General features: G+C 56.3%; 1 protein-coding gene across 4 annotated transcripts in view; it reads left to right on the forward strand.

Annotated features, from left to right (window-relative positions):
• Positions 1–347: 347 nt before the first annotated feature.
• Positions 348–14,858, forward strand: part of SMIM41 (small integral membrane protein 41) — a 43,984-nt gene continuing 29,473 nt past the window's right edge. The window contains exons 1-2 of one of the 4 annotated variants that reach the window (XM_060026234.1): positions 348–763; positions 13,938–13,966. In XM_060026234.1, coding sequence (XP_059882217.1) covers positions 348–623 — 276 coding nt within the window. In that variant the 3' untranslated portion in view covers positions 624–763; positions 13,938–13,966. Of the gene's footprint in view, positions 764–3,511; positions 3,662–13,937; positions 13,967–14,377; positions 14,831–14,858 lie in introns of those variants that run through there. The other 3 variants (XM_060026233.1, XM_060026232.1, XR_009521320.1) reach the window with 3 other exon arrangements.

A 14,858-nucleotide genomic window follows, 5' to 3' on the forward strand; every position in this document is an offset into this window, starting at 1 on the left:
GGAAGATCCTTTCGGGATTCTGAGGGCGGGCTATCTCCTGACCTTTGCTAAGGGGGAGGGAGAGCCCTGGGGACAGGACTCCTGGGTTTGGCCGGTTGGGTGCGTGCGTGGTTGTGTGGGCCTTTGAGCGCAGAAGTAACACCGGCCCTGGGATTCTGGGCCATAGCTACACTGGAGGAGCCCTTTGTCTAAAAAGGGCCTGAACGCTCCGACGCAGGGGGTGGGGTCGCACGGTGCCTGCGATCCGCCCCTTGGGCCCCTCCCTGACGCGGCCGCCGCCCACCCGCCGGCCCCGGGCTCCCGCACATCTGGCGGTCGCCAGCACATCTGGGCAGCCGGCGTGAAGCATGAACGGCTCGCAGGCGGACGTCACAGCCCGGGCCGCCTGGCTGAGCTCCTGTTGCAACCAGTCGGGGGTGCTGCCGGAGCCCCCCGAGGGGCCGCGCGCCGTGCAGGCGGCGGTGCTGGGCGTGCTGTCGCTGCTCGTGCTCTGCGGGCTCCTGTTCCTGGGCGCCGGCCTACTGCTTCGCGCCCAGGGTCTGACGGCGCTGCTGGCCCGAGAGCTGCGCGCGTCCCGGGAGGGAGAGCCCGGCGGCGCCAGTGGCGGCGAGGATGACTCGTAGGCGCGTCCGGCTGCGCTCGGGGGTCGCGGCCCCCCGGCGGCCCGCGGACTCCACGCCCGACTTCGAGGGAGCGGCCCCCAGCGCCAGACGGCTTCAGCGGGAAGCCCTCCGGCGATGCTGGCGCGCGCGTGCACACACAGGTGAGAGCCCGCCCAGATGAGAGCTGCAGCGCCTTGGGAGTGGGGGTGCAGGGGCTGGAAACCGTCGTATTGGCCGGGCTCTCTGCGCTCAGCCACAGACTCAGCTTTTCAGCGACTCCCGTTCCAGCTCTGGAAGCCCACGGGGTGGGCCGGCGGCTATCCCAGGGGTGCCGGGATCTGAGCGGAGGGGCTGCCCTTCCCTCCCTCTCCCGGTCGTCTCTCCAGCCCAGTGGCGCCCCGACCCACGGCCTTTTTCTAGGTCACTGTGTAACTGCGGGAGAGGGAGAAGCAGGGCGGGTCAAAGCGGAGGGAGTCTGGGGGGGCCACGGTGTGCGGGGGAGCCCTTCTTCCCTGCACCCACGCCACCCCGCTTTGCGCCAGCCCCACCTAGTGCTGAGGCCCAACTTTGTGTCATCCCACTGGGAGGCTGGGGAGAGCCACGGCCACAGGAACTCAGCCAACCCAGGCCCCCGGCTTCTGCTTCCTCCTGTCCTCTCCTTCAGGAAGCCTTTTCCCCGGAGAGAGGTTTGGGTATGATTCCTCACTGTGGCCTCCCTCTTGGGGCAGGGATGGGAGTGTGGATCGAGTTTTAGGGCAGAGCCAGGAGCCTGGATGACCCTGGGGGATGGGGAGGTGTGCTGGGGCCTCCTCCCCCCAGCCCCTGCTCAGGTGGGGGGACGTGTGTGGCCCAGAGCAAGGGGCTTTGGGGTGTGCGTGGGGGGGTAGGTGACAAGATTCCTAACAGCTGGGGGGCCTCAGGAGCACGCTGCTCCAGGAAGCTGGGACTGAGGGTTCCCAGCTGTAGGGGCTCCATCTGGCCCTCCTGCCTCTGCCTCTCCAAGGACAGGAACCATCTGGAGGGAAGGGCCTGGGTGGCCTAAAGACAAGGTAATTCTAGGCCAAGGCTGCCTTGGGCAGAGCCATAGGGTTTGGCGAGGGAAGCCTTCTGTGTCTGTCTCCTCTGTTCAGTGGTGTACCAAGGGATTCCCAGGTTTCTGTGGGTGGAGCTGTTCACCAGGGGTGCCTCTGACCTCTCTTGCCCCTCCCACTCTAAAGCCCCTCCCCTGTCTGCCAGGGCAGAGGCAGGGTCCCAGCTTCCCTCTGAGAAGGGAGTGAGTGCTGGAGAGGAGGGGCCGATGAGGGGTGAGGGGCCGGAGTGGGCAGGGTGCAGCTGTGAGGCTGAGGACGTGTGATCCCTGCACAGAGCAGCCCAGGATTTGGTGCTAATCCCGGACAGCTGTGCCACACTGGCCTTGCTGAGCTGTGGACTTCTCACCTCAGGCATGCTGATCCCACCCCCTTGGAGAGAGGGCTGGCCAGGGGTGTGTGTGTGTGTGTGCGCTTGTGACTGCTCCTGGCCTTAGGGAGGCGGGCCAGCCCGGGGACATTCCCCACCTCCCTTTGCTGTGTCCTGGGGGAGGGGCTGGAATGCCCTCTCTTTACTGTGTCCAGGTTCGCCCACCCCCTTGCCCATAAGTTCTGCTGAATTTGCTGCATTTCCATCCTTTCTCCCATCTCCATACTATGCTCTTTTCTCCTTCCCCATCTGGGACAGTCTCCAGTTCTGCTGTGAACCCTTCACTTTACAAATGGGGAAGCTCAGAGAGAAGAAAGTGACATGCTCAAGTGGATGACAGAGCCGGAACTGGACCCCGGGGCTCCTGCTTGGTTCCAAGCTCAGGGGGTGGGGTGGCATCCCTGAGTGAGAAGGACCCCTTGGGTTGCCCTCTTTGCTCTGTCCTCTCTTTCCCTGATTTCTCACCACTCTTTGAGATGCTGATGCAGAATATGGCCTCTCTTCCCAAAAGAATGAACCTTCACACCACATTTGTCATATGGTTTCCGGGACTGGAACCTCAACTCCCCCCCTCCCGCTCCGTGTCCTCCTTCCCATCCTTACTTCCCGGCAGCCTTGCTAGATACCTTCTTCCTGCTGGGAATAGCCTTCCAGGTACCTCAGCAACTCCCCAGCCAGCTGGGCTAAGCTTTCCTGGCCCGAACCTGAGGGTGCGGGTGAGCTCAGAGGGTCAGCTGGAATATATACACCTATGGAAAAAAAGTCCAAGTGGACAGAGCAGAGGGATCGGAGGTCAAGGTGATGACTTGGGTTGGCCTTTGGGTTCAAGTCTGGGTGGTGTTAGAGGAGTAGAGAGATTCGATGGAGGGACGGACCGTGCCCCCAGCATCACGGTGTCTGCTCACACCCAGGCAGGGCTGGGGGTGTCCCGGTGGGGTGAGAGAAGATGGGGTAGGCAAACGCTTTCTTCATCCAGCTTCCTGCCTTCGCTATCCCTTCAGCTCAGTGCTTGGGTAGCTGGCCCGTGGCATGTGCTGGAGACCTCAGTGTTCCTGGAGAAAGATACCGAGATGTTTGCTGTGGAGCTCTGACCCTGGTCAAGGCTGTCAGACTGAGTGGGGAGGAAAATAATTTAGAAAACTGGGAAATGGGTGCTGCTGTCATGGCATTTCTCAGGCTCCGGCTGGGAGGGAGAGGTGGGGGATGGCTGTAGGTCTGAGTGCCGTGGAGTGAGGCCAGGCATCTGGTCACCAGCAAGCTCCATTAGCCTGTGCTGTCCTTGATGGAAACGCCGGGGCCACAGGTGGGTGGACATCTTGACTTAACCTTCCTCCAGCCCCTGAGTCTCACTCTGAGCTGGAAAGGTCTGTCATTCCTTGGCTCCCTTCCCAGCAAAGACAGGGGTGGCTGTCTATTACAGATTCCCGAGCCTTGTGTGGTCTGTCTCCCAGAGAGCTCCCGTTCCAGCGCACTGGCTGTACGGGGAACTCCTGCTACCTTTGATCCGTGTGCGGTGCAGACGACAGCCTGGGAGAAACCTGGATTGTCGTGAGATCTCAACTTGGGATCTTTGCACTCAGCTGCTGCCTCTGATCTGCTCTATCCAACCTCCTGAACTGCTTATGGTGTGGGTCTGGGAGGTCAGCGCTCCAGGAATGAATGGGCCCCCGGGCAACTGCTGTGTGTCCTGGGCACTGAAGAGGCCACACCCCCAGGATGCTCAGTGCCCGCAGACGCTGACCAGCCCCCTGCCTGCTGGGCCCTGTCCCATCTCTGATGCAGGGTGGCCGTGGTCTGACAGGCCAGTGACTTGTCCCTGCTGAGGGCTGTGGGTCACTGTCCCCCATTTGGAGGTCTTGGGTGCCCCAACAGTGCCCCATCACTGCCCCATCTCTTCCTGTGGCTTGTTATTAAATATGCTGGTAATGCAAGTTTGGGGTATACGGTCTATGTTTCCAGTTCCTGACTCTTGGCATTAGCAGTAGCCCCCGGGCCCCGCTCCAGTTTGGACTGTTTCTGGCAGATCCTGAAATAGCAAACCCCAGCCATGGCCCCTCTCCCCTGGTCCCTCCTCAGTGCTGGCTATTCCCTTTCCACACCCAGATCCAGAGCTTTCCAAGGGTGGGTAGGAGTGGGGCAGTGACTCTCACGCCAGCAATCGATTGCCCCCCTGTGGCCAGTGTGGGCAATAACATGTCTTCATTCAGCTGCCCTATTGACCACCGATCATAGTCTGGCCAGAGCTTGTGCGTCAAAAAAAGAGTGGATTTTGTGAGCGTGTGCACTGAATTCTACGCTGTAAACCTTCATGAACCTCAGTATCTTCATCCATAAAATGGAAGCAACAATGGCAGGAGGATCAAATATATAGTGTGCTTGTCTGTAGATGAAAGGCTGTGATCATCGTGTGATGTTGTTATTTTTTCCTCCGAACCTGGCCACTCCTAGAGAAAAGGTATAGAATCGCCCACTCCCCACCCTGCTCCTGGGAACACTTCGTTTATTCATCTTTTCCATGAGTGTTTATTGAGTGACTGCTCTGTGCCGGGCTGGCTCTGGGGTTGGGGATGAGATGAATGGGGCAGAGGCCCTGCCCTCAAGGACCTCACAGTCCAGTAAAGACTGATGCTTACAAGGCTGAAGCTAGGGGCTTCCCTGGTGGCGCAGTGGTTTGGAATCTGCCTGCCAATGCAGGGGACACGGGTTCGAGCCCTGGTCCGGGAGGATCCCACATGCTGCGGAGCAACTGGGCCCGTGATCCACAACTACTGAGCCTGCGCGTCCAGAGCCTGTGCTCCGCAACAAGAGAGGCTGCGATAGTGAGAGGCCCGCGCACTGCGATGAAGAGTGGCTTCCGCTTGCCGCAACTAGAGAAAGCCCTTGCACAGAAACGAAGACCCAACACAGCCAAAAATAAATAAAATAAAAATTAAGTTTGTTAAAAAAAAAAAAAAGACTGAAGCTAACACAGACAATGAGAAGTGCCCAGTGTGGACGGAGCCAAGAGCAGAGAGTGACTGGCTTGGCTTGTCGAGGAAGGGGTACTGAATGGGCATTCACGGAGTGAAGAAGGGGAGGAAGAACATTTGGGGCAGACGCGCAGTGGCGTGTGGGGCTGGTGGTACCCTAGAAGCAGGTAAGTAGAGCTGGGTGTGAAGGGACGGGACGGGAGACCAGAGGCGTGGTAGCCTGGACGGGAGTGGAATTTACCCTGGGGGCAGTGAGGGCTCTGGAGGGTTTTAAGCCGGGAAGTGACATGGTAAGATCTGGATCTTAGGGAATGGGGGGTAAGTCTGTGGGTGGGAGCAGGCTGGAGGTAGAGAGACAGCAAGGAGGCTGTGATCAACACCCAGCAAAAGGGCTTTCCCGGTGGCGCAGTGGTTAAGAATCTGCCTGCCAGTGCAGGGGACACAGGTTCAAGCCCTGGTCTGGTGAGATCCCACATGCCACAGAGCAACTAAGCCCGTGCGCCAGAACTACTGAGCCCGCATGCTACAACCACTGAAGCCCGCGTGCCTAGAGCCCATGCTCCGCAGCAAGAGAAGCCACTGCAATGAGAAGCCCGCGCACCACAATGAAGAGTAGTCCCTGCTTGCCGCAACTAGAGAAAGCCTGCGCGCAGCAACGAAGACCCAGTGCAGCCAAAACTAGATAAATAAAATAAATAAATTTATTAAAAAAAAATGGTGGCCTGGACTGGGGTGGAAAGAAAAGGGGACAGATCCAAGTGATGTTTGGGATTCAGGGTTTGGTCACTAGTTGGATGTGAGAGATGAAGGAGAGGGAACAGGGAGGACGAAGCCCCAGCTCTTGGACTGAATTACTGAGCGGGTGGTGATGCCTGCCACCCACTGAGGGGCCGTGTTATCAGTTACGACTTTTTTGGTCTGAATTTACAGGAAACCCAAAAGATATTTGGCTTGAGCAGAGGGGAATTTATACTGCACGTAACTGCAAAGGCTAGCGGCAGTCCTGGCCTCAGGTCTGCCCTGACTCAGGTCTGACAGTGACAGCAGGCCTGGCCTCTATGCCTCCCGTGGCTTGGTTGCTCTGTCAGCCTCTGACAGGGTGGTCTAGTGGTCAGAGCAAGGCCTTGGAATCAGGTGCCTGGATTTGAAAGCTGGTACCACATTCTCTAGCTGTGTGACCTGGGCAAGGTGCTTAACCCCTCGTGGCTCAAATCCCTCCTCTTCGGAGTGGGGAAGAGTGGGGCCGAGCTAGTACATGTTTTGTTAGGATGAAATGAGATCCCCATGTGTAGAGAGCCTGGCACAGTAAGTGTGCCTGTTATTAGTCTCAGCCTCCATGTGAAGAGGGGATGTTGGCTTCACGGCCTCTCAGATTCATATCTATCATGAAAGAGGCGGGGTTAGGGTCCCTTAGGTCCCAGGTCTCTCAGGCCAAACCCTGGGAGCAGCTGTGACTGTGTGTTACCCCGGAGGTACTGCGCTGCCAGTATGGAATGTCCTAAGCCTTGGTCACGTGCTCTACTCAGACACCCCAAACCACAAGGCCTAAAGGAGAGGGCTGTCGCCTTACCAAATCTAATCCTGTTTCAGTCCTGGGGTGAACAGAGGCTGGGCGCCCATAGACTGGCTCATGGCTGCTGCAGATGGGGACGCCGCAGGCAGAGGGGCGGTGATGCGTCCAGCTCAGGTGTGTTGGGTTGGAAGCACGCTGGGGGCGTCCAAGGTGGATAATCAGTGGATGGGGCTGGGGCTCAGCAGGGGGGCTTCCAGGCCATGGTGACTCTAGAGGCAGAAGATGGAGCTGTGGGAAGGGACCAGGTTGGGGGGAGAAGGGAGCAGGCCAAGCAGGACACCCCTTAAGGGCAGGGTGAGAGGACATGGTGGGCCGTGGAGGAGGGGCGCCCGGAGAGGTGGGAGGGAAGCCGGGGAGCCAGCTATTTGGGGAGTCGGGGAACAAAGGATTTTGGAACTGGGGCATGTCCATGCCCCCCCCACCCCCCGCAGTTCTGGAGGGAGGGAGGGCGGAAGGCTTCTTTCTGGACCACATGGCTTCCCTGAGCTACCCCTCCCCACCACTGCCCTAAGCCTGCGTGATGGGGGCAGAGCCCCCATGCAGAAGAAAGGGGGAACGTGGTCCCTCTGGGCCGGCAAAGCCGTTGCGGGGACAGGGATGGGTTTCCATTCTATAGTCTACTCCTTTGCGTGTGTGAATGTTCTAACACACACACACAGACACACACACACACGGCTCACCTGGGCGAAACGAAACAACACAAAGCACACACACGGAAGACCTCATCCTACTCCGTGGCTACTGTGCTTCCCTTCCAAGCTGCAGTGATCCTGTGAGGCCCGCGTCCTGCCCGGAGGGCTGAGCCTCATCTCCCACACCCGGTTCCTCTGTTTACCTTGACACGGCTGGAAACTACTCCGTCTGTGAAGTCCCTGCTTCAGATGCTGCTGTGCTCTATGTCACACCTTTATTCTTTCACTCTGTGCGTTTCAACATTTTCATTTGTCCCTACTTCCTCCTTATCCCTCAGCGCCTCCCCACCCCCACTTCCTTCTCCTCCAGGTCAGACTCCGTGGTGCGTTGCCCCAATCCCATTTGCCCACTGCCTGACCTCACCCCTCGCATGGAGCCCTCCTGGCACAACCTCAGCCCTGGATGCCTGCCAAGTGCCCCCAAAGAACACCTCACCCCTGGGTGGACTGATGGCGCCGAGAATGGTCACCAGACCCGCACAGGACCCTTTGCGGCTTCGGGCAGCTCTGCTGAATTACTGCGGACCACGCCCACTCTCCACTCTGCCCCTGCTCCCACCCTACCCCTCATCTCCCATTTTCTGCTCAGATGCCCTCACCTCTTGCTTCTCACAGAAAGGAGGCACCAGGATGCTCCGCCACGCTGGAAGCTCTCTCCACCTCTGCACCTCACCCCCTTCGCTTTAGTTTTTTTAATGCTCCTTTAACCACTCCTTCTCTGCTGGCTCCAACTTCAAAACACTCAGGTTTCTTCCACCTTAAAATAACCCTCCTGTGCACCCAGGGCGCCTCCAGTTACTACCCTGTGTCTTGCTTCATCTTTACAGTCAAACGTCTCCAAAGTTACCCCCGCTTGCCGTCCCTGCGTCCTCACCTCCCACTCCCTCCTCTCCAGCCTGGCTCCTGTCTACACTGGCGCTGACCGGTCACGATCCACCCCCCGATGGTTGCTTGAACCTGCTTTTCAGTTCTTGTCTCAGCTGCTCTCCTGGCCACTCAACCTGCTGCCGACCTCTCCTCTTCACAGCTGTCCCCGTGACTGCCGTGAGAGCTCGGGAGGAAGACGCTGAAACCGTGGTCTCCATTGCGATAGTGGGTCCACACTCTGGGTCCGCCACTCACTGGGTAACTGAAACCCTCTTCCTCATTAGTGAAGTGGGGTAAGGATAACACCAACTTTGGGGAACCCCCGAGGTGATGTGGATTTCAGGGAATGGGCCCCAGGTCCCTGGAGCGCCTGCCTGAGTTGAATCCAGGCTCCCTGGCTCCCAGCCGCAAGCCCTTGGGGAGGTCTTGCTTTGCCTCGTCCCAGTCTCACCTCTCTCTGAAGGTCCTGTGCCAGCACCTCCCATCTCCTCGCCCAGGGCTTGCATGCCAAGCGTCTCAGGACTGTCCGAGGCCTTCCTCTTACCCTGCCCTCTTGCCCTGGGTGCCCCCCGCTCTCCTGGAGCTTAAATCGCCATCTGTATGCCATGGCTCTGAAAGCTGCAGCCCCAGCCTAACCCGGGTCCTGAACGCCGCGTTAACGCACCAGTCCGTTCTGTGATGATTTCCTCAGCAGCTCCGCTGGCAGCCACTGGGGAATACGTGGTAAATGAGACAGAGGGACCCCGCCACAGAGCCCACGTGCTAGTGGGCGGGGTTGTTTGACGGACGTGTGAAGAAATGGTCATTTGCGGATGGTAACACAGCAGGGCAATGGGGCAGAGACCTGCAGGCCGACTGTAGGTGGAGGTGGTCAGGGAAAGCGTCTCCGAGGAGGCGGCATCTGCGTCGAGACCTGGGCAGACGGGGATCCAGCCAGGCTGAGGGCTGGGGCACAGTGTTCCTGCCAGAGGGACAGCGGGGCAAAAGGTCCTCTTGTGGGAGTGAGATTGGCATGTCTGAGGGACTGAAACGAGGCTGGTGTGGCGGGAGCTTCATGAGCGAGAGGGAGCGCGGAAGTCAGGGAGGAAGTCCTTTGTTCCGGGCGCAGCATCCTCGCGAGGGGACCACCTCCTCCCCAGCAGTTGTCCTCGAGTCACCCCCTCCTTCCCCTGCACAGCCACCCATCACCAAATGGGGTCCATTCTACCCCTTAGAAAGCTTTGCTCCATCTCTGGCCACCAGCCTCACCTCTCCCACAGCCCCACGTCCGTCGGTGCTTCTCAGTCCACCCCTTCTCCATGGGCACCAGAGCGGTCTTTTAAAAAGGAGTAGACTGGGCTTCCCTGGTGGCGCAGTGGTTGAGAGTCTGCCTGCTGATGCAGGGGACGCGGGTTCGTGCCCCGGTCCGGGAAGATCCCACATGCCGCAGAGCGGCTGGTCCCGTGAGCCATGGCCGCTGAGCCTGCGCGTCCGGAGCCTGTGCTCCGCAACGGGAGAGGCCACAACAGTGAGAGGCCCGCGTACCGCAAAAAAAAAAAAAAAAAGGAGTAGACTGTCGAGCCATTCCCTATTGGACGCCCCCATCGCCACCTGCCAGCGTGGGTTTTCACTGCTCCAAGGATGGAGCCCAGAATGAGGTCCCCAAGCTGCCGCCCTCTTGGGTCTCTGCTCCCTCTTCTCGTCGCCTTTGCCCGCTCTCCACCGTGTCTTCTGGGCCTTTGACCCTCCTCGTCCCGTTGCCCAGCTGGCCTCTTTCCCCTGTTCAGGCCTGGGGGTCCCTCTCAGGCATTCCCCCAGCTTGGGCTCGCCCCTGGCAGTCTCTATCCGAGTGTTCAGTTACACGTCTCGTGTCCCTTCTCGGGACACCCACCCACCCACCCGCGTGTCTCAGCCTCACCCAACAGCAAGAGCCCTTGCCCGCCTGACGTCGTCACAGCCTCTGTCCTGAACCATTCAGCCCTGACCCCCTCCAGGTCTGATTCCCTTTCTGCTCCTCTTCTATTCCTCCAGCTCAGCCCTCAGCCCTGCGGGTGAAGGAGGCTGCTCCCCTGCCCCAGGCCCTGGGCTTTCTTTTAAAAGATTTATTTATTTATTTGGCTGCATCGGGTCTTAGCTGCGGCACATGGGATCTTCGATGAGGCACGTGGGAATCTATTGTTGTGGTGCACGGGCTTCTCTCTAGTTGCGACATGAGGGTTTTTCTCTCTCTAGTTGAGGCGTGCGAGCTCAGTAGTTGTGGCACACAGGCTTAGTTGCCCCGCGGCATGTTAGTTCCTCCTCTTAGTTCCTCGACCAGGGATTGAACCCGCGTCCCCTGCGTTGGAAGGCAGATTCTTTACCACTGGACCACCAGGGCTCTTTCTTGACTCCCACTTGTTCTCACTTCTCAGATTATAACAGATGCTCTGGGGGACATCTGCACCCAAGCCAGCCAGACCCTGGGTCCAGCCCTGACGCTGACCCGGATGGGACAGTTCCAGGTGACACCAAAGTCTAAGGGTGGGTTCATGTAGCTCAGGTAGGGTGGATGGCAGGTGACTGGAGTTGCATTAAAGGGTGGTGTGATGGAGGGTCACCCATGCTTCACAGAAGGTACACAGGGGTGGGAAGGGAGAGGTAGAGGCAGTCACGCACCCAGTCTTCAGTGGTACAGAGGCATGATAGGTTTCATTTATTCATTCATTCCACTAGTGTTATAAACCACTTACCTGTGCCAGGCACTGCTCTAGACCCTGAGGATGCAGCAGCGAACAAAACAGATAAAAGTCCCTGCCGCTGTGCTGTTGGCATTCTTGTGAGGTGAGGCGGATGATAACTAATACAGGTAATTTAAAACAGAGAATATCAGATGGCATATTGGGTTCCCAGAGCTGCCATAACAAAGCCACACCGTTATAGAGGCCAGGAGTCCAAAACCAAGGCGTCGGCAGGGCCATGCTCCCTCTGCGATCTGTCGGGAACTCTTCCGAGCTCACGTGGCTTGCTGGTACCCTTTGGTGTTTCTTGGCTGGTACCCGCGCAAGTCCAACCTCTGTCTTCATTGTCATGTGGCATTCTCCACGTGACACCTGTGCACCTGACTCCAAATATCTTTCTTCTAATAAAGACACCCGTCATATTGGATTAGGGGCCCACCCTATTCCAGTGTGATCTCACTTTTATTTGACCAATTACCTCTGCAATGTAAATAAGTTCACATGTGAGGTCCTGGGGCTTAGGACTTCAACACATCTGTTTTTTGGGGGTTGCAATTCATAACAAGTGGTAAGAAGGGCTGTGGAGAATAACAAAATGGAGGTGCACAGAGAGTGCGGGGGAAAGGTTGAAGTATTTAGTGGGGTCATGGGGAAGGTGACATTTGAGTAAAGACCAGAGTGAGAAAGAGCAATAAAGGTAAGTGGGGAAAAGCCCTCTGGACAACAGAACAGCAGGAGCTGGGAGCCTGAGGAAGGAGCAAACAGTTAAGGAGAAAACAGCGAGGAGGCCCAGGGACCAGGGCCATGGTGAGAGCCAAGGTCAGGGGGTCGGGTGGGGGGATGAGTGAGAGGCTGACCTGCTCTTCCACGGAGACCCAGAACATGCACCTCTCTCGTACGTTTTCTCAGGAAACCACCAAAGAATGTGCTCCACTCAACCAGAGAGCAACCCAGCGATGATGGTGCAGGGGCGTGGCAAGGGGCATGCCCCACAGGAAGGGGAGCGGTGTCTGGGGACAGAGGGATGCCTAGGGGGCCGGACTCCGGAGCTCTCAGGCTGGAGCCTCCGTTGCCTGATGCTCTTCTCCTCCAAGAATCCCCCGATGGCCAGAAAGTGGCGCAGCTTCTGCTGGAATACTGTCCCTGCCCGTGGCTGCCGCCCTCCCCTGGCGCAGATCACACTGAACTTTGCTGGAGGCTGAAGATGTATTTTAGCAAAGGATCCAGTTAGGGTTCCAAGCTGTGTAGGCGACCTGACTTAACTAACTCGGTCCCTGGTACCACTTGAGGGTCCCTAATGTTTCACCTCACTGTCCCTTCTGTGTTCCTCTTGCAATCACTTTCCTTGTGCACGTCTGCTCCCCCAGGCTTCACGGGTCTGTGATGGAGGTGTCCATAGCCCGGGTCTCTGCTCCCTCCACGGGGACGGGGGGAGATCCTAGGGCATTTCTCTGCCAGGGTCTCTCTCCCCACAGCAGCCTGGACTCCTCACCACTATGACAGCAGCTCTTCATCCACAGTTGACAGCCCATGTGAACCCTCCTATTTGACTTTGAATCCCTTCCTTGCAAAACAACAAGCCAGCTGAGACTTCCTGGTGGTCCAGTGGCTAAGACCCCACGCTCTCAATGCCGGGGGCCCGGGTTCGATCCCTGGTCAGGGAACTAAATCCCACATGTCGCAACTAAGAGCCCACATGCCACAACTAAGAGCCCACGTGCCGCAAGTAAGTGCACATGCCACAACTAAAGATTCCGCATGCTGCAACTAAAAAAAGATCCCGCATGCCCCACGAAGATCTCACGTGCCACAACTAAGACCCAGCGCAGCCAAATAAATAAAGATTTGCAAAAAACAACAACCCCCCGAAACAAAAGAACCCAACAACCCAGCTAAAAGTAGATTTACCTCCTTCTTGGACTGGCTGTCATGACAAGAGCTACCACGTTAGCTGGAAACTTCTCTGCCTGAGCCATCTGCTTAAATGTCAGCTCCAATAGGATAGGGATTTTTGCTGTCCCATTCACTGCACACAGAAGGCTATGAGGAAATCGATTTTTGAATGAATTAAAATTTTGAATTTAGAGTTCTTCTTTGATCACAGCGTGGGGAGGAGGGAGAAAGTATAAATGGATTCTAGCCCCTTAGTTCTCTCGAGTGAAAGATGTGTTAGCTCGCAGAAATGCGCTAGAACCCAGCTGAGGCACTTTGGAGTTCGATCATAGGACACGCTGCTGGCATGAACGGAAGCTTTAGAGAAATGACGGCAAAGCTTAAGGGGGATAGTCGGCAGACTGCTGGATATCGTCATGCTCACGTTTTGGATTTAGCAACGATGAGGTTTTGTGAGGAAATCCAGTAACTCCAAATGCTTTCAATACTGTCCGTTCTTTAGATATCACTCTTCATGCGTTTGCAAAAAAAAAAAAAAAGCACATTTTTTTCTCCTGTGTGCAAGCTGGGTGGAGAGGGCAGGGTTGTGTGATTGGCTGAAGTTTGGAACAGCGTGTTCCAGCACCTGGGAGCGAGGTCCAGAGGCTGTGGAAACGGCTGGAGCAGAAGCAGCCCCTTCAAAGGCACAGGTGGCAGGTGAATAGGAACATCGTGCTGCCTGTGTGGTCCCAAATTTGAACGTATCTTTTCATTAAAAATGTCTTTATCAGACAGCAAATATTATAGGAATTGTTGGAGAAATGAATTAAAAGTAGAAACTATAGTTTGTCCTTTGTCACTTGGGAGAAATGATGAATATTTCAAAACCATTGGGTAGAAAGCAAGGCTGATGCCCCACCTCCCCTCCCCCGGTGGCTAAGGCGGTGTTTCTTAAAGTGGGTTCCATGATCCTCCAGCCTCAAGGGACTTTAATGGGTGTTGCTTGAAAATAGGGTTCTGTGGTCTAATAAATTAGGGGATTATTGCGTTCGGCAAAGTGAAAATTGTTTCTTTATTGCAGTTCCTGTAAGAGGCATTGCTATGCCAATATTATGATGACTCTAAGAGAAGCACAGAGCACGTCCCAGCAGATTTGACCAAAGAATTGATTTTCCCCCTCCTCCTCTTTTTTTTTTTTTTTTTTAAAGGAGCCTCCCATGGGACCACCATTCCAACCAACATCCTTTGGGGAAACATTGAAAACCTTCCCTTTGGAAGAGAAGAAGAACTTTGGAAAAAAAGCATAAATCATGGCTCTTCGGATCGTGCATTTCCTTTAGTCAGAACAACAGTATAAAATTAATTTTATTTCCAAGGACTGTAATGCCACATTACTAAATTTAAATTCACTTCTTTTTCCAAAGAGAGTTTAAAAAAAAACACATTTCGGAACTACTACTTATGTGAAACAAATCTCTGCATGGAGCAATGGCCAAATATGTACAAGAATTTTATACAGGATGCAAATGTGATTCAAGAATTTCAGTGTGCCACAACTATTTTACCCAGAGTTCCCCGTGCTCTGAGGCTCCTGCAACACAATAGATCTTGGCTGGTTTCCCTTTAGCGTGATTGTCACGAAGGAAGCCCAGTCCTTGAATAGCTATTTTGTTTGCTTTGGTTTGACCAATCTCTACTGCCAGCAACCTTGTTGGCTAAAATGAACTGGCCCAGAGAGTAGGCTTGGTGGCCTGGGCTGTTGGCTGGAGTGGGGACCGGGGGCCAAGGCTCGGAAGCTCGAAGGCCTGATGGGCTGGCTCTGTGGGGAAGTTGGCTGCATTGATTGAGAGATGTTTTGTTAGATGAATCTGAGCTTACCTGGGTATGGTTTTTTTTTTTTTTTTTGTGGTACGCGGGCTTCTCACTGTTGTGGCCTCTCCCGTTGCGGAGCACAGGCTCCGGACGCGCAGGCTCAGCGGCCATGGCTCACGGGCCCAGGAGCTCCGAGGCATGTGGGATCTTCCCGGACCGGGGCACGGACCCGCGTCCCCTGCATCGGCAGGCGGGCCGCCAGCCACTGCGCCACCAGGGAAGCCCCTGGGTATGTTTTTACCATGTTATACGTTCTG

This window comes from Delphinus delphis, chromosome 11 (genome assembly GCF_949987515.2).
Source record: "Delphinus delphis chromosome 11, mDelDel1.2, whole genome shotgun sequence".
NCBI classification, from domain to species: Eukaryota; Metazoa; Chordata; class Mammalia; order Artiodactyla; family Delphinidae; genus Delphinus; species Delphinus delphis.